This window comes from Tachysurus fulvidraco, chromosome 18, assembly GCF_022655615.1.
Source record: "Tachysurus fulvidraco isolate hzauxx_2018 chromosome 18, HZAU_PFXX_2.0, whole genome shotgun sequence".
Taxonomy (NCBI): domain Eukaryota; kingdom Metazoa; phylum Chordata; class Actinopteri; order Siluriformes; family Bagridae; genus Tachysurus; species Tachysurus fulvidraco.
Genome location: NC_062535.1, coordinates 8061179 through 8081255, shown reverse-complemented (window position 1 = coordinate 8081255; position 20077 = coordinate 8061179). Strand labels below are relative to the sequence as shown.

Below are 20077 nucleotides of genomic sequence, written 5' to 3'. Positions count from 1 at the left end.
TGTTTGTAACGTGTGAGTGAGTGTGTGTGATTGTACCCTGGCACCATGTCCATAGTGTTCCCTGCTTTTTGCCCAAGGCCCCAGGATAGACTCCTGGCTCCCAGTGACCCTGTGTAGAATAAGCTGTCCAGAAAATTGTTGCATGGATGGATGGATGGATGGATGATTATCATAATTATGCTCACAGTCTAGGTTTGTTTAACCAAACCCTTTTCAGAAGTTTGTCTAGAACTTGTTTGTGTTTTGGTAGCTCCCTGGTCATAATGGTGCTCTATGTTTTTGGTATTTTATCTACCAAATCTCTGAAGTCTCTAGGAACAGATAACAATAATGTCATAATGTGTCATGGACTCAGGGGTAAAACAGACCCAAATGCAGGATAGCGTAAAATAAACAGGATTTAATAACTTAAAAAAACATGAATGATGGACACAGACTAGAGACAAGACAACAGGTGAAAACGACAAACAACAGACAACAGAGGATTCCGCATTGCTCAAGGCAACGCGGCTCAACTAAATACTAAGAACAATTAACACATGAGGAACAGGTGTGCAGAGACGGGGAGGACGAGACAATTGCGGGGCAGATACGTGAACACAGAACATCAACAAAAGCACGTGGCCAAAGTCCGGGCTGAGTCCTGACATAATGACATGACAATAAATAGCATTGAAAAGTGTAACCATATGACAGGTAATAACAGTAAATAATTATATATTATTTTTCACATTTCTGTCATAGGGTGATTTCACTTGGAATAGCCTGTCCGGGAGGAGTGTGCGTCTTAAACCGGTGTCCATTCAGAGCCTGTCGGAGCTAGAGAGAGCCAGACTACAGGAGGTTGCCTACAACCGTCTCCACCAGGACTATGACCTGGGCTGCCAGATCACCATCCCTAAAGGTAGGACCAGCTTAACGTTAAAGTTTGACTGATAAAGAATATGACTGATGTGCGAATCTTAATGTCACAGTAAACTTCTGCCATGCCTAATGCTTAAACAACTAGTTATCTCCTAGTAAAGATAACTTTCAGGTCAGGGTTTGAAAGATCAGACCCCTTAAAATATACTGTACCACAATCCTTGAGATTTGTTCCTTGCTAAGCTAGTCGACTTGATAGTTAGGTACAGTAGTAACCTAGTCTACTTTTGTCAGAGGCTCCCACCAGACTCATAATTAAAATCACCCATATAGGATGATTCAGCTCCTTTATAAGTTAATTTGATGCAAATATTAGAATCGGGGGTCTCACAGTCTAGCATTGTTTGATCCTGAGCTTGTTTTTTTTTTTTCTGTGGCCACATGGGTTTCCTCCAGCTTCTCAGAATGTGGATTGCTCATGATAAAAGTGCCCCATGGGGCCATGCAATAGACCACCATACAATCAAGGGTATATTCCAGCTTTGTGCTTAGTCTTCCTGCTTAGTCACTGTGACCCTGGATAAAGCAGTTAATGAAGATGAATGAATAGCCTTCGGTAGTTCAGAGTGTGACGCAATACTGTGTTACAACTGAGAATAGCTGCCTTTCATTTAAGTGAAGGACCTGACTGTTTGCTACGAATTTATTCCAAAAGATTATAGGCCAGACTCTGGAGCAAAGTTTTTTTAACAGCTTCCTGGAAGATCATGAAAAGACTTATGTATAGTATTTCTTCTGACCCACTGCATGCGATACATATAGGCACAGACAGTTTTGGGTTTCACGGTCCAGACTTGCTGCTTAACCAAGAGAGCAGATTGCTTAGACGAGTGTACTGTAGCTGTAGTACATAAACCCCTGTGGTGTAAGTATAAAGTTACATCGTATTGTAGTCTTGAGATGGTGTGAAGTGTATTGCCGGTTTTTCTCTCTCATTCTTTGTAGGTTTATGCAATGTAAGCTCCTGTGATGCAATATGAGTTTTGAAGAAATCTGAAAAATTAAGATTGTATCATATCATTTGATGTTTTCAGTAGCAGGTGGTTCTTGAACCCATGGCTTCTTGCTGACAACATTAAACACTGTTTCAGATGTTTTACTTAACCGAAACCTAATTTTCTGGACCTTTGCTGAGTTTCAGTTAGGTGAAATGAAACCCTGCGTGAAAAATAGTGTGCACATGTGAAGCAAATTATACTGTAGCAAAGAAGAAGACAACACGATGCCGTATGGGGACCTCTACCATCTGTGTTACAGTGGTGTTCCAATTCATGTGAGTTTCTTCTCCTAACTCGAAATTCCTGGCAGAGGACTGCGAGAAAAGCGGAAAGGATACCGATTAGAGTTAAGACCTAGATGTATCCTTGCCTTGCTCTTAGTATTCCCAGGATAAACTACGGAGTCACTGTGACCTGGATAAAGCGGCTACTGAAGATGAATGAGTGGATTTCAGTAGATCAGAGTGTGATGCAAGATCACGTTATAATTGAGTGTAGTCGCCTTTCGGGTTAAGCTACCTCCTAGAATGTTCCTCCAAGATTTGTAGTCTCCGGAGCAAATAAGTTTGTAGTCACAGAATCGTCTAATTTTCTCATCCGTCCTACTTTTTATTCATGCTGTCTGGTTTCAGCATAACTCTTTCTTCAGACTGCTTGAGCCTGGCCTTGACTTTATGTTTAATAGTGTATGGAACAGGTCTTGCGTTCATGCCTTTTAGCTCAGTTTCTGGCGTAACACACGTTCTTTATACAGCCAAGCCCATCAGTAAACACATTTAGTATGCTTAGGGGATTTACTGAAAGTTTTGCAACCATGTGCACATCTTGATAATCCTGCTTAAATCTTTTATATCCATGCGTGTCTTGACAATTCTATAAGAAAAAGCTTTTTGTTTAGAGATATAGCTTTATCTAGTGTCTTTTAAGCTCCAGTGTAATATGCACAAATCCATAGTCTGGGACTATCAAGCCTGAGTGTGTGTGTTCTCAGAGTCTGCTTGACAGCACTTTGGCACTATTTGTAGCAGCGTCTTATTGTAGATTGCATCTGACAGCTGCTCTAGTGTCACTTTGCGATTGTACCACTTTTCCATCCAGCAAACTGCGTCAGACGAAAGGCTGAGACCAACATCGAATTCACGCATTCCTACTCAACAGACTCATGACTCTGTTTGTCTGAAGTATCTTCTATTTCATTCACATCACACAATGTTCCTGGGCTTCCTGGAGTGTTTCTTTTTTTTCTTTTTCTACTATTTTATTGCTTTTGTTTGGCACTGACGTCTACTTCTGCAAGAATTTAAAATGCGACCTAGATTTCCTGTTTCTACTATGGTTCATATCTTGTGTTTGAGCGATTGTTTCAACAAAGAGTCTTGTGGTAAAGTGGGCCATCACATGCATTTATCTTCACTTCCGTGAGGAGTGTTGGATATGCTAAGCTTCCATGCCTCATTTTCTTCAATGTGCCTTCTCTGCACTGGGTTACTTGTAGTCTAAAGACACTTCTTATATTCTGTCTTTACTGTATTGAAATAATCGGTTTCAACAAACTACACCATTGTTGCAACTCCGCTTGATTGCATTCCCTTGTGGAATCTGACTCTTTCAGCAATGATGAGGGTTTTTTTTTTGTTCCTTTGACATTCATTCATTCTTTCATTTTCTACCACTTATCCGAACTTCTCGGGTCACAGGGAGCCTGTGCCTATCTGGAATTCTGATGAGAATTGTGCATTTTTTAATTTTTAATTTTTATTTTTGCCTAGGTCATAGTAGATTCAGAGCGTTTCCCAAGAACACTTAGAAATAAGTTATGAATACACTTTAGATCGGATGATGTTAGGCTCGTGTGAAAGAGCAATTCATTGCATTAATTTCAGAATGGACAGGAACCTTATTTCCTGATTGAACTGGAGTGTCGCAAGACTGGTAGGACTGTGGGGCATTCCAGCTATGCTGCCACCTCCCTCCCTGATTGGATATGGCTGAATGTCTGCGACTGTTGTTCCTTATCAGTTGCTGCTGTAGTATGAAGCAGTGGTCCAGCAGGACCATCAGAACTAACTGTATTCAGGTTTAAATTCAAACCTCATATAGACAGAAGCCATGGTGTTGTCGATGGGCTTCCAGCCTGCAGTAAAAAAAAAAAGCTATCTGTCAGCATCGCACACTGAAAAAACCCATCATATATTAACCACATTGTAATAGTAACTCCACATTCCTCAGCACAGGTTCTATCTCCCCTTCCATCGGAATGATTTAACATGCTGGTCTGCATTTCCTATTAATTCCAGAGCTCAGAAGTCAGGGTGCCCATGTGTAAGTGATATATCTTAGCACATGGAGCGTTGGGAGCTCTTGTGGGTGTTAGGTGTGTGTTAGTTTTGATGATTATGTCAAGTCTAGCACACACTCAAAAAGACCAAACGGGGAAAAAAAAAAAACACTGAATGATTTCATGTGGTGGTGGGCTGAACAGAGGGGATCAGAGCTTTCTAGGTTTTCCACTCAGCCACGCAAACTCCATCTTAGAAGAATTTCAGCCATTTCCTCTTTCTCTGTCTTTCTTCCCCACTCTGTCAGTCTGTCTCACACAAGAAATCGGTCTCCTATTCTCTTCTCGATACCCAGATATCTGCATCGTTCGCAAGGAGTGTGTGCTTATCTAAACTACGATTCATCGTAGTTAGGGTTAGGGTTTCGTGCTAATAAAAACACCAGATGGGCGAATTGACATATGGCTCTGGAATGATACATGTGTAGGTGTTTTGAACTCCCCAATATTAAGCCTTTCCCTTCAGTTCAGCTCATATTAGGCCGGTGCTTGCCTTGAATAGATTTTCCCACCATCACTTTCTCTTATGGTAATCAGAGAACTATATATGTAACATATATATGTAACATCATTTAGCTGTTGGATTACAATAATACTGAATCGACCCCAAGCGCATCCCCTAATATTTTTTATCATAGATATATAGATATTCTTTTTAGATATCTAGATAGATTGGGTTAGCAAAAAAAGCTAGTGTTGAGGGATCAGAATTGAGCTCCCACAGCAGACAGTACAGTCTTTAATACAGAAGTTTGATGTACAAAATTTGGCCAAAAAAGAAACTTCTTATAGTTGATTTTTTTCAAGATATATTCCTACAGAAACTGAGCAGAGATTACATTTTTGTATTCATTCATTCTTTCATTCATTTTCTACCACTTATCCGAACTACCTCGGGTCACGGAGAGCCTGTGCCTATCTCAGGCGTCATCGGGCATCGAGGCAGGATACACCCTGGACGGAGTGCCAACCTACACACTCTACACACTACGGACAATTTTCCAGAAATGCCAATCAACCTACCATGCATGTCTTTGGACCGGGGGAGGAAACCGGAGTACCCGGAGGAAACCCCCGAGGCACGGGGAGAACATGCAAACTCCACACACACAAGGCGGAGGCGGGAATCGAACCCCCGACCCTGGATGTGTGAGGCAAACGTGCTAACCGCTAAGCCACCATGCCCCCCCATTTTTATATTAATTAATGAAAAAACCCGAAGAAACAACCTGTTAAAAAAAAAACTTTACCACTGTGTCCTTATACTATTATATTATATCATACTATTATAATTACTACAAAAAAATGACAGCAAATGTCTTATATAGTCAAATGTATTAGTATTATTATTATGAATGATTATTTAATTACATTAAACAAAATATTCAATACTGAGCTTATTTATATACAATTTGTTCTAGTAATTTCAAACCTTGAAATTTTGTTTTTATTTAAATTTTAAGTATTTATTTTTAGAAAAAGTTAAATTATTTGCAAGTCGAAATACAATGTAAAGCATATTTTTTAAGTTTTAATGATCTTATATTCGGTTGTCACTTTGTAAGAAGAAAAAACATAATTTGACGACATTGGAGATATTTCAGTATTTCATTACAGTCACATATTTCAGATTTTTTCAAGTTTAATTCAAACGTTTTATCAAGATTTCTTCTTTTTTCACTTTAAGTCGTAAATTCACTGTTTTTATAGAAACTTTTGCTATAGGAACAATGACTGCATTAATATGGGCCTGTGACTTGAGTTACAGCCGACTCTGCTGTCATAGTGGCTATAATACAGATATCTAGGAATTATTCTTCTGTCAGTTTCAAGTACTTAAAAGTGCTGTCTTACAAGATTATATGAATATCATTACTGGGAAAAATGTCATTAAATGGTCACACTAGATCTTTGAAATGAATTCTTTTTAATCTATTTTTTATTTTCTTTATGTTCAGTGTCGTTATTTTTGTACAGCCGAGTAAATGTAGTATTTTCCTAATAGCTTCACCAATGCAACTTCACTGTTCTGCTGCTAGTTTGTTAGCTAATCTGTAGCTCCTGATATATATTCTGTATAATGTTTAGAAGTTTCAGGATATGCTATTTTTTTTCTATCATATTGCTCTACATGACTAACAATATCGAACGTCGCCGCCCGAAGCCGTCAGATGAAGAAGCACGCAGAACAACACACATTCAGTAGCGTTTTCTTTTATGTTCATTTTATACATACAGTAAATTGAGCCAAGTCATACATTTTGCTTTTAGGATTCATCGACCTTTATGCGCTAAAAATGTGAGTTTTTTAAACAAGATGACTATAAAATGTAAGTGTGACGCCGGAGATGGAATAGAAGCAAACTCTCCTCGGCGATCTCATGTTCCACTGCAGATCATCTTAGCGAGTTTGGCTGAAAGGAAATCTCCAGCTGGATTCCTGAACCACAGGAAAGCATAGCTTTGTTTTGATACCAAAGGGAGGTCAGTTGTTCGCAGATGCCACCCTTCCGTTCACCTTTTAGGTTACATGCACTGGATGAACCAGCTCACATGTAGAATAGAACAGCTGGTCGGTTGTGGAAAGATGTATTGGTGCACCTGTGCTGTATGACGAGCTGCGTGTCGTCATTAGTGCAGAAGTACACATTAACCGATACCACATGCTAAATGTCTTTGCAGATTGCCAGAAGAGGAAGAAGTCACTACGGAGGAAGCTGGACTCCTTAGCCAAGGAAAAGAACAAAGACAAAGGTAACATAGATGCTAATAAAATACCCGTAGGTTGAAACATTTTGGTATATTTTCAGAATTTAGACCAAGTTTTTATAAAACTAGATTAGAAGCCTTTATTTTTTTTCACATATGCATTACAACATGCTGAAATTCTTTCTTTGCATATCTAAACTTTGGAGGTTGGGGTTAGAGCACAGGGTCAGCCATGATACAGTACCACTAGAGCAGTGATGGTTTAGGGCCTTGGTCAAGGGCCCAACAGTGGCAGCTTGAACCCAGATCCTCTGATCAGCAATCCAGAGCCTTAAGGGCTTGAGCCACCACTATGATAAACTATGATATGATGTTAGGATGATGGGAAAATGGTGAATACTATCTCCCACAGAAAAGCATAAGTTGTGATCCATTTTTTTCAGACAAAGCTTTTCCCTCTGTGTCAAATCCCAGGTGTAAAAAACAAAAAAACAAAAACAACCAAAAAAAAAAAAAAAAAACATGGGCACACAGATGTAGTTTCTACTGGGATATATTTAGAGAAGTGTAAAGTTCTCCTTGTAAGGGGACATGGCTCTAAGCTCGCTGACCTTGCAGAGCAGATTTGGCAGAGATTCAGTTTTGAGAGGGAAAAAGATTGAAACATCAAGACATCAGGAAAGCCACCGTGTCCCATGGCTTGTACACGTGTTATGCCTTTTACACCGAGAGACTGTGTACCGGATAAGGGGAAAACAGATAAAACGTTCAGACGCAACTCTAGACAAAAATCGAAAGGTTTGTATTACACTAAGAAATAAAATCTCAATAATAAGTAGACCTGTTGTACCTCTAACTGCCAAGTCTCTAAAAATCCTGTTGCTGTGAAACAAGACTCTGAGTTCAATGTTAAATATAAACACTAACATTTAGCACAGGAATCCAGAACAATTCATCATTGCCAAGAGAAATTATTATTTAAGCACATACTTGCGCATTCAATTTTGGGTTCACATGGCAGCATCGCTGTGTATTTGGGTGTTGTTTTTTTTTAGTTTGTGTTTACTTTTAATGTTAGGATACATATTGTAATAATCCTAATGCGTGACCAAGAGGCTCCTGTAATTACTGTACATGTGGCTGTTTGTCATGAGCCGCTACTGCTTTAAAATCTGTTTTATTAGAGAGTAGCAGGTCTGGTAGTCAACACACACTCAGACACACACACACACACACACACACACACACACACACACACACACACACACACACACACTCGCTCATTCTCGTTCCCAGTGTGTATATTTTGTCTGAAATGCTGGTTGGTCTAGGCTGTCTAGGCTGGTCTGTATGTGCAGCACAAGGCCTTTGCTCCAGCTGCTATATTCCAAGGGTCATCTGTTTATACCACAATAGAGCGAAACACATACACACACTTTGTGCACAGCACATCTACTATAGTACATTTCAAGGTTTCTGCAATGCAGTAACCTTTACTGTAACACATAAGAATGGTAAACACTCTGGTCCCCGTATTTACAGTGTCTTTATTGGGAACAGCACACAGTTATAGTGTTAACACATTCAACACGGTGAAAACATACAACTGAGCGCAAACACATTGAAGCGCAAAAACAATGGCTAGTGATGTAGTGGTGTATGTTTCAATCTAATATGAAAGCAAAACAGTGTCTCGCATTTTGTCTTCCACCTTACGAGCTTTTAAAAATTTCTCATGTTTCCTTATAGATATAAAAGCAGTAACGTTGGTGGACACATCCTAAAATTTCATTGCTAGTCCACCAGGCTAAAAACGAAGGCTCCAGAAAGCGAACTGAATAAAGGAAAAACCGGTGGTATTTAAAATGGGATAAATGTATAGAGAGCTAGTTAGCTAGTTAACTGCATTAAGGAAATGAGAAAATTTGATTCTGTAGAGTCATTTCGAGAAGTCAGCAAGACATTGGACATGGTTTCAGCTATATCCTCGTTAATAAGCATTTAAAAGATTATATTTGAGTCTGGGAAACATCTGTATTCTCGTTCAGCATTTAAGGTGACTACATGTAAGATTATATAACAATGTTGTGCTCGACTTTTTTTTTGCTCAGATTTTGTCAGTAATTATAAAAACGTGCATGTGCCTGTTAAAGGAGTGATGCACTGATAACAAAGGTGTCATGCCCTAACCCTAACCCTAACCCTAACCCTAACCCTTCAGGCAGTTGAGCCAAGCAGATTTTATATTCTAAATATTAGGAAGTCTGTGCTGCATCCTCGTCACTGTCGGGAGATTTTTTTCTGTTTTGATAATAACATAATGGCACATAATCCTAACACAATGCAATAGGCGGTAGTCAGTGTTATGCTGCAGACGCTGCACCGCTGTATCTGCGTGCGGCCGCAGGCTTGTAGCTGCACGTTATTTTTTCTGATGCATTACGGCGTTGTCGTCAAAAATGGGTCAGAATCCATTTTTCTCTCAACATCACGTTTTTGTGTTGCCCCCTAAAAGTGCATGATGCCACTGACTTAAAAATCATCCTACCATCTGCTAGTTCAGATGCTCAAATGACGCTTCAGGATGCATCCGGATTAATTGTTAGTAATCGGACTGATGGCTAAATCGGACCGAAATGACAACATCAGAACACCTCAATCGATTCGAATGAACTCGATCTGAATTAGATAAAAAAAAATCTACCATGTGAACGCTTAAATCAGACTATTTTCTCAGTCAGTTTAAAAATGGCACATGTACATGGTGTGAACACAATGACAGACCAATGGTTGTTGGGAATATACAGTAATTGTATGTAATTCAACAAGGGGGAAGGTGGCCTAATGGTTAGAGAGTTTGTCTCCTAACCCTAAGGTTGTGGGTTCGAGTCTCGGGTGCTGAGGTGCCCTTGAGCAAGGCACCGAACCCCCCCAACTGCTCCCCGGGCGCCGCAGCATAAATGGCTGCCCACTGCTCAGGGTGTGTGTTCACGGTGTGTGTGTTTTACACTGCTGTGTGTGTGCACTTTGGATGGGTCACCGTACTTAGCCGTATGTCACGTCACTGTCACTTTCAATTCACATGTAAATTAATATTAAAATGGGATTACAGGGTTCATGGTTTATAATAAATCTTCATTCAGATTGAATGAATTCAGACTGATAAATGTGTAAATATACCTAATGAGCTTCACACTATACAGATGCACATATATAACACTATACAGTGTTATAACACTATACAGTAGTTTGAGATGCAGTACACCAGTTTTTTTTTTTTCTCTGATTGTTTAACCTGCTTGTACAAAAAATAAATAGAAAAAAAAAGTTTTTACTATTAATGTTTTTACCCCTGGCCTAGAAGTCACATCACATACAGGAATTACCTGCTTGCATTACACGCTATACCGTTCTTCCTCTCTGCCTGTTTTACAGAAAGGACTGAGCACATTCGCCCTGACAGCATTTACACTTTTCTCCCTAGATCTACAAGAGAAGAGACGGATTGTCCTGACATTTATAATTGATAACAAATAGCTTCCAACAGTGTTCATCGTGTTCAGAACATAATGTTATTCATCTCTCGGATGTCAGAAGGGTCGCTACTTTCTTTTGTTTAAATAAAGAAGAGAAAACATTTATACCAAAGCTGTGTGATGTTTATTGAGCGTAAAAGGTTAACTTGTGCTACTTCTGGAGAAAGTCTGACAAATCTGCTAGGAGCGTGTCTGAAGTAGAATTGTTAGCCGTTTGTTTTACGCCATATATTTTGAATCGCTGTCTCGGTGTGAGACGCACCGACGTTTAATTGATAATGTTTTCGAATTCTAAAAATAAATGTAATAAAATTTCTACTTGTTTTCATTTAGCTACAACTGCTGGGCCGCAGAACAATGCCCTTAACGGTCAATCGCTCAGTCGTATGAAATAAGGATAAGGATGTCTGCCATATACCATATATGGTATATGGCAGATATACCACAACTTTGTTACATCAGCTGCTTTTTTATTTTTCCATCCTGTTGTCTCAGAAAACGCCCCACAGGCGTTTGGCATCTCCTTATCACAGGTGATCACCAACGACCGAACCCAGCGTCAGCGTCAAGAGGGTCAGAGGGAGGAGCAGAGAGACTCGAGTGACTTGGTGTCGTCCATCCTGCAGTTTGCTACGCGCCGACCCACTAAGGAGCTTTCCAGCAGCAACTCATCGCTCAGCTCCACCTCAGAGACGGCCAACGAGTCCACGTCATCCAACACGCCCGAAGCCGCACCCCGTGCTCGCAGGAGGGTGAGGACAGTCAGATTACATCAGACTTTATAAAAGGTGGCAGATTTCAGAGCAATGAAACTGCTTAACTACTATCTGAGTTGTATACACAGTCACATGGTTGTTTATTCCACAGTTTTTTTTTTCCTCTGTACCGTAATGTCACCAAGTGTCTGATTCTTCTCAGACACTTCTCCACAGAATCCACAAGTTTGTGCAAAACCTTCTGATCCATTGTAGAGTGCTGTCTGAACCCATACTTCAATTATGCACCATGCAACAAAAGCATGAGGAAAGTTATTTATTTATTTGTTTGTTTGTTTGTTTGTTTGTTTGTTTGTTTGTTTGTTTGTTTGTTTGTTTGTTTATTTATTTATTTATTTATTTATTTATTTATTATAATGCAGCTGATTATCATACATTTGTTTTACATTAGGGAGCTAGAAATGTAATAGTAAATATTAAATATCTAAGATAAATTCTTTATTCGGAATACTTCCAAAATTCTAAAAGCTTTTTTTTTTTTTTTTTAAAGGAAATAAATAAAAATCCCAGATTTTTTCCTTAACGGTATATTTTGGATAATCCTGGAATTCTAGAGGAAAAAAAAAAAAGACTCAGGAAGCAGTAGACAAGAACTTAGGACTTGAGCTATTGAGACTTGTGGACATTTTTACACCGGTAAAGGAAAGTAAAACACAGCTAAACTAAAACTAGACAGAGATAGAGTCAGAGGAAAGTCTGATGACACCAGCAGAGTCGGAGCTGTGGTCAGGAACAGATTTTAGGATCGGGATCAGAGCATGGGAATAAATAAATCCCATTTTGGTAAGGACATGGTGGCGTGGTAAATAAATCCCAGACATGGTAAGGACATGGTGGCATGTTTGATGCACGCCAAACGTAATATTATATTTGAGTTCTATTTCTGCTGTGTACCACACACAAGGAACATGGTTTCTGTCTAGAAACAATACAAAATATATCGATAGTATATTTGACAAAACTGGATGGCTGAAAATTGAAGAAAGTCCGGGCGATGTTTAGATTTCCAGTTTCGTTGAGTCTGTGTTTGTCAAAGTTTGATGTTCTTGGCTGACAAGATTGGACCCCGGTGTGGTCCTCTTCTTTTGTAGGCCATCCATCTCAAGATTTGGTGTGAGCTACAGTATGAGATGCTATTCTTCTCAACGTACAGAGTGGTTATTTAAGGTATTGTAGACTAGAGGGCTTCTCGGGTCTAAAGAAATGTACCCGAACCGAAGTGGCCCGAAGCACTTTTTACCCGAACCAGACGTGCATATTTTTTATTTTTTTTTAAAAAGACCCGACCCGAGACAAACCCAAAAAAATTAGACCCGAGTCCGACCCGACGGCATTTTTTTTTTACCCGACTAGACCCGAATGTTGCATAACTCTACACTAAAGTAACCGCTACAGAGTGGGTTCAAAATTGATTGACAGGTCTGTTTCAGCGAAAATCTGTCTTGGCAAGCAGAGGAGAGGTTGGAAAAGGACTCGAGTCAATGCACACACGCGAGATACAGTAGTTCGGGTTTTCTCGGGTCCGTCCGGTAAAAACACATTTATTTTAAATTACCCGAGACCCGATGCCACTATTATTAGACCCGACCTATGTCCGAGGCACACGTGAAACTTTTAGACCTGAACGCGCTCGGGTCTCGGGTCGGGCCTCGGGTTTTCGGATCTAAGTGGACCCATGAAGACCTCTACTGTAGACTACCTATAATGAGACACGATTGATTTTGGATGTAAAGTCAGGCCAGGTCTGGAGACAGCGAGATACTGTATTGAAGATCAGGCATCATGAGTTCAGAATGAGCTATAGACTGTTCATGGGGAACCGAGAAGATCTGGGTGTAGAAAAAAAAAAAAAAAAACAGAGAGTAAACAGAAACATGGACAGTGTCAAAAACCTTATTAGCCAACTACGGCATCTATTGGACTAGAAACTATACCACAACTGAAAACCAGAGCCAGATAATCAGTGAAGCAGTTTCAAAGGCCAAAAGAATTTGCTTGGTACTAAAAGTTGGAAATGAAGCTCTTGTGAAACACACGGCAATTTAGACAGCGTCAGTGGAATTTCAACTTTAAATCATCCACCTCCCTTTTTTAGCAGCACAATAGCTCACTTACATGCATTCCAAAGGCCTCTGCAAACCTCAGGAGACCCAGCAAACTCACCAGCAGGACAATTTTGAAGGTGGAAAAGGAGCTTGTTTGTACCTGTGTATTCTTGGGAGTGGTGTAAGCTTGGCAGTTCAGTTTGTCCTTCACTGTGTACATCCAGCTGTTACACAAGTGCGTTTCTCAGCAGAGACGCTAAACAAACAGCATAATAATAAGATACAGATGAATCGAAGCTCATAATAACGAGTAGGTGTCGGAGCCAGAGCAGATCCAGAGCTGGTTGGTTACAGGACAACAAACATATATTTCACTCGACTGTTGATACACGCGCTCGAGAGCCACGGCTCAGATCTGCACCGCAGTCTATTTATTTTGTAATTACTCACCTGACTGACCACAACTGCCTCCACAGGGACAACTACGAATTAAAAAAATAAACCTCCACATGTCCTGGCTTTTACTGGCTACTTTTAGTTATACACAGTGTAAGCTTTAGAGCCTCAGTGGAATATTACTGGCACAGTCATTATCTCATTCAGGATTTTAAGTGTTAACAGGATACTCACTCTAAAATGACGCAAAATACACCATTTGAGTCGTAGCCTAGGGTGCTGCTTATTATCCTCTTTTATTAATTAACATACTAAATAAGATTCTTTATATAATACATCAATGAGTCGAATGAAAACCGTTTGCAAAACTGCAACACTGAATTGAACCTGTTTCTAGAGGAATCCAGAATCTGGAGTACACTGATGCTTTCCTGCACACCATGGCTGTAAAAAACACAACTTATTTCTGTTACTATATACTATATACTTCCTGTCAGCTCAGACCAGACTTGCCTTTCTGCTCTGTCCTCTTTTATTACCTGAACCCTCATTCACGCCATTCCATGTAAACTCTAGAGATGTGTGTGATCAGCAGCTTCTGAAATACTCAACCCAGCCCAACTGGCGCCAACGACCATGCCATGAGAGATCAGAGTGCGGAGATCACACTTTTATCTTCATTCTGATGTTTCATGTGAACGTTACCCGAAGCTCCTGACCTAATAAAGAGGACAGGGAGGGTACCGTATATAAATATATATTTTTGGTATGTACACAAGCTTTATTCCGTCATTATTTTAATAAAAAGAGCAGAGGCTTGGTAGGTAAATGAAATTTGGGGAAAAAAAAAAAAAGCTTGACAGACATGATGATTTTTAATGTCTCGGGTAGGGCGGCATGTCTGTGGACTCCATCACGGATTTGGACGACAATCAATCACGTCTGCTGGAGGCCCTGCAGCTCTCGCTGCCGGCTGAGACAGCCAGCAAGAAGGAGAAGCAGCAGGACAAGAGGCTGAGTCTAAACCCCATCTACAGGCAGGTGCCACGTGTGCTGGACAGCTGCTGCCAGCACCTTGAGAAGTATGGTACGCATGCTCAGAACTTTCACACCTATGCGTGATGTAAAGGAAAAAAAAATATCCAAATTGTGTACAGATGACTTCATTCTTCTTTTTTTTCTCCCACTCAGGTCTACAGACGGTGGGGATATTTCGAGTGGGCAGCTCAAAGAAAAGAGTGAGGCAGGTAGGAAGCACGGCTCTTGCTCAACTCTTCAGATTTCACTGTTCAAATTCACCTTAAAGAAGCGGTCTGTAATTTAAAGAGCATGCCTGCGGTGACAAAATATCAGCAAGACATGCCTCATGGGGTGGCATTAAAAGTAGCCTGCTTTATTCCATAGTAGCATTATAAACTGCTGTTTTAATAACATATCTTCAAAACGATAGCATTCTTACAGCCAAAAACTTTTAAATGTTACAAACAGCATCTTTAATAATTAGTTAGCAGGTTTGAAGGTAGAGTACATGGTGATGGTTAAAATACAGTACATAGTTTTCTGAGACAATTTTTATTTTTTTTGGTAATTCTACATCATCGTGTGGCTTAAAATTTTTTGCGTTTTTATCATCGTTTCTAAATTAGGCCAGTCAGAGAAACTGGTGTGACGCCAGTGAGCGTGCCATGCTTTTTTATGCTGATGAAACACATGATAAAAAAAAATCAGATGGCGGATTTCCCCGTCACAGACATATTTTTTTCTTTCTTTTTTTTGCTGATTTTTCAGCTGATTTTATCTTTCATTCACAAAGCTGCCAACTTGCCTCGTTTTATGTATGGTATTTTTTTCCTTCCTCTTCTTTTAAACCAGTTGTACAATTGCTCTGGATCTAAACATGCCCTCAAGCACTTTCTTTTCGGCGAATACAGTGATGCTTTGCTTGGTGTACACTCTCAGTACTCTGATGAAAACATCACCTTAATGCAAACAGCGATCTTATTTCATTAAAGTAAACAGATATCACCGGGTTCCAGGGCGCATCCGAATCAAATTGCAAAGGAAACAGGAAAGCGAGCGCTGTGTGAAGAACCTGTTGGATGAGCGATGGGAGAAACAGCACAGAAAGGGTCACACAGTGTTATGCAGTTTTTTTCTGACTTACCAAAAAACAGCAGAAAAAAAAAAAGCTGAATAGACGAACAGGAACAAAAGATACATACATTACATACATAACAGTACACAATGTAATACACTGTGCAATGGAAACTGAAATCTTTTTTTTACCAGTACACGTCCTTTAATGCTGTCGGAATAGAAATCGACTCATTAGACATTTCCAATCAGTATAAACAAATTAATTATTTTGTCACCGCAAGTCTGATATAGGTGGGCACAGTGGCTTGGCGGTTAGCACGTTCGCCTCACACCTCCAGGGTTGGGGGGTGCGATTCCCACCCCCGCCTTGTATGTGTGGAGTTTGCATGTTCTCCCCGTGCCTCGGGGGTTTCCTCCGGGTACTCCGGTTTCCTCCCCCGGTCCAAAGACATGCATGGTAGGTTGATTGGCATCTCTGGAAAATTGTCCGTAATGTGTGAGTGTGTGAGTGAATGAGAGTGTGTGTGTGTGCCCTGTGATGGGTTGGCACTCCGTCCAGGGTGTATCCTGCCTCGATGCCCGATGACTCCTGAGATGACCCGAGGTAGTTTGGATTAAAAAAAAGCGGTAGTAAATGAATGAATGAATGAAGTCTGATATAAAATTATTCAGGACACTGTTGGCTGTCAGTTTGAGACAATAAACTTCAAAGCTACAAAATATATTGTGGGGAATTTCATTTATTTCACAGGCTAACAATTATTAGGATTTATTTTTTACCCAATTACCTGTAGTATCGATCCTACCGTTTCAATTTATAGTGTAAACAAAGTATTTCATTCTACCTGCTTATTGCACTTTATACTAAGCGATCGAAGCTCCTTTCTTTATCTGCTGTCGTATGTTTTGCTGGACCGTGTCTCTGTGTGGGAGGGGGTTATAAACCTTCTGTGTTTTTTTTTTTACAGTGCAAAAAACACAATGCAAAAGCTAACGTTTCCAGACATTTGTCATTCATCTTCCGTCCTTCGTAATGGAAGTATTCCATTTTCGACCGCTTTTTGCCTGGACGCTTCACTTAGCCTTAGCACTCCGTCTTTGTGTGGACTTGTTTCGTCCGTGCTCCCAAGAGCATGTCCTGCTTTTTGGTGTTCGCTGGTCTAAATCACACACATTCTTTGATTAGCAAAGCATGAACATTCTAGTCAGCTCTAGTGAACCGTTCCAGTCTTTAAGGAGAATTCTTTGTGCTCAAAGTGAGTCTTAGAACATGTGTAGTGTCCACAAGCTGCTTATCCGCAGACCGGCCGTGTTACAGAGGCTTTGTCAAATAAGAAAGGTTTTATAAGACAAACAATAGAAAGAATACGAACAGACATGGATTTATAAAGTCATGTTTATGTGTCATAGTGTAAAACCGTGTGTGTTACTAATACTGTACAGTACCAATGTGAGCAAATATAAAGTATTTACTCTTTTGTCTAAGTAATTATAGGCTCATTTGTACTCCAACACTGTTTGTACACAGCACATCAGAGGGACAGCTCAGGTTGGCTGTTTTGGGGACAAGGTCAGAGAAGCTAGGTTGAGATGGAGATGTACAGAGGAGGGAGATGGTTATATTGGTAGAAGGATGTTGGAGATGGAGCAGCCGGGTAAGAGGTCAAGAGAAAGGCCAAAGAAGAGATATATGGATGTGTTAAAAGAGGACATGAAGGTAACTGGTGCGAGAGTAGAGTTACTGTAGGTGGAAATAGATGATTTGCTGTGGAGACCTCTAACGGGAAAAGCCGAAAGTCGAAGAAGTGGGAATCGATCCCACGGAAGCTACCTTCACTCTGTAGAGCATGTCAGCTAGCTAGCCTGGTGTTTTTTTTTTTCTACCTTCCAGTTAAAGGTGCTTCTGGGAAAATTGCCATGCCTTCTGCCTTTTCATCTTCATCTGAGAAGTTTTCATATTTCAGATTCCTGAAATTTATCATTTGCCAATTCCAGGATGATGTTGCAACACTAACACTACTGTAGTAACCGTTTGGAATTAGGAAGTGGAATTGTATATGGTTAACCCAGACGAACTGAATGATACACACAGTGAAACATCCTGATGTGGTTCAAGGAAATCTTGGCACCCTTGCTCAACCGATCAGGTTAATGAACCGGAAATGACTATATCATATAATTCTAAAATGATCAACTTACGCATTGTACCACATCACCTGTTATTTGTTCGTTCTGAGATGCCTCAAGGATCCAACGTTAAAGAACATTAGCAATCCAAAACGATTTATTTTTATAGTTTGTGAGCAGAAAGCAGGGGCTAAATTTATTTATTCTGTCAGGAAACAGCATGACATCATGACTCAAAACAAACATGGAAATCCATGAGAGCATCAGGCATTTTCTTTTTGCTAAAGACCCAGTAAAATAGTTCAATCTTTAGAAGGATGCAGTACTACAACATCAAATTGCTGTAACCTTAATTTTGACCTTCTGAGACTTCAGTGCTATATTAAATATAATATATATATATAAATATTTTATACATAAAGTTAATTATATATATATATATATATATATATATATATATATATATATATATATATATATATATTATACAGTATTAAGTTTATAATATATATACTGTAATATACTAAATTAAAGACTCTGGATAAGGGCATCTGCCAAATGCTGTAAATGTAAATAAATATAGATTTATATATTTTAGTCTTTTAAATCTTTTAAGCTTTTACAAAGACCTGTGTACTCTGACAAGTGTGGTTTTTTTTCTGAACCTGTTTTTTATTTGTAAATCTTTAAATGAGATTTGAATACGATTCCTCTGCCCCAGCTGCGGGAGGAGTTTGACCGTGGTGTGGACGTGCAGCTGGATGAGGAACACAGTGTCCATGACGTGGCCGCGCTTCTGAAGGAATTCCTCCGGGACATGGCTGACCCGCTGCTCACCAAAGAGCTCTACACTGCCTTCATTAACACCACATGTGAGAAACCTACATGGCTACAACCTTTTTCCTCAGCAGCTCCTTCACCGAGAGAAGGAAATCAAGCTAAAGTGAACCCAATACAAGCTTAGAATAAAAAAAACAAAAAAAAAAACAAGTCAATTTAATATGTAAAAATTAAGTAGTTCAACACGGATTTAACAAATGTTCATTTTGTCATATTAACATAAATGTGAAAAACGGTTGTTACTGTGTTTCTACGAAACTACAAAATGGAAAAACTTTATTTTCTCACCGAGAATAAAAAAAAAAGAAAGATTTAATTGAAAAAAAAAATTCAGCGTTAAAGTAGAATTTATGTAAGTTTATGTGGCGCCCTGGAAATGCTGGCTAAGTTCCCAAAAATATCACAAAAATGAGAACTGGGACCTCTATAGACCTAGACCTAGAAATACCAATGCAGAATACTAATTCAATGAATACGAATCAGTAGAATATTCTAAACGTATGCATTTGGAGGAAGTATTTATCCGAAACCACTCACAGCGGAAGCTGAGCAGTTCTGGCTCTCTGGCAGTCGCAACATTCTGATCACTTACACGCAATGTACAGTATAGGTTAGATCTAGATTACAAATCCTATGCCATCTTTGAGCTCTGACCCTGGATTTCATTCTTAATAGTGCTGGACCCAGAAGACCAGCAGTTAGTCACACAGCTGCTCGTGTACCTGCTGCCGCCTTGTAACAGCGACACCCTGCAGCGGCTGCTGGAGTTTCTGCACATCGTGGCTCAGCACGCTCAAAACGGATACGACAAAGATGGACAGGAGGTGAGGTGCAGAACTAATATACAGTAGCGCTTACAAGTCCCGTAATCAGAAATGTAACACCTCGATCTGTGATATCTGTGAAGGCATCACAGATCGGGGTGTTTAATTTTTTGGGGGATTACTGCAAAACACGAACGATCTTTGAGGGCAGTTGCTTAGAGCTAAGAAGCAGATTAGTGTGAGCCGTTGAGCCAACAATGTCATTTATAGACCACTGTGGGTCAATCAGTAGAGATTGGCTCTTGCAAAACATCTGGAAATCGCATGAATTTCGATGTCTGATTCAAAAGCTATTTAGTAACGTGGCCTCAGTGTATAGTTATGTAGGCAGCGTGAAACTGATACTCACAGTCTGCAGTGGAGGCCAGTTTAACTGTCAGCCTACATTTGAGACTAAATGAGCACTAATTGAAACACCTGGTCTGAATTTACTGTAGCAGCCTGCCTCTGTGGTGCGCCCATGTAAA

General features: G+C 39.9%; 1 protein-coding gene across 3 annotated transcripts in view; it reads left to right on the top strand.

Annotated features, from left to right (window-relative positions):
• The window catches only part of LOC113648648 (rho GTPase-activating protein 6), a 124995-nt gene that overhangs the window by 89984 nt on the left and 14934 nt on the right, over positions 1 to 20077 (top strand). For all 3 annotated transcript variants that reach the window (XM_027155918.2, XM_027155917.2, XM_027155920.2), the window contains exons 2-8: positions 745 to 904; positions 6943 to 7014; positions 11001 to 11257; positions 14614 to 14809; positions 14914 to 14969; positions 18668 to 18818; positions 19462 to 19610. In XM_027155918.2, the coding sequence (XP_027011719.1) occupies positions 745 to 904; positions 6943 to 7014; positions 11001 to 11257; positions 14614 to 14809; positions 14914 to 14969; positions 18668 to 18818; positions 19462 to 19610 (1041 nt within the window). The remainder of the gene's footprint in view (positions 1 to 744; positions 905 to 6942; positions 7015 to 11000; positions 11258 to 14613; positions 14810 to 14913; positions 14970 to 18667; positions 18819 to 19461; positions 19611 to 20077) is intronic.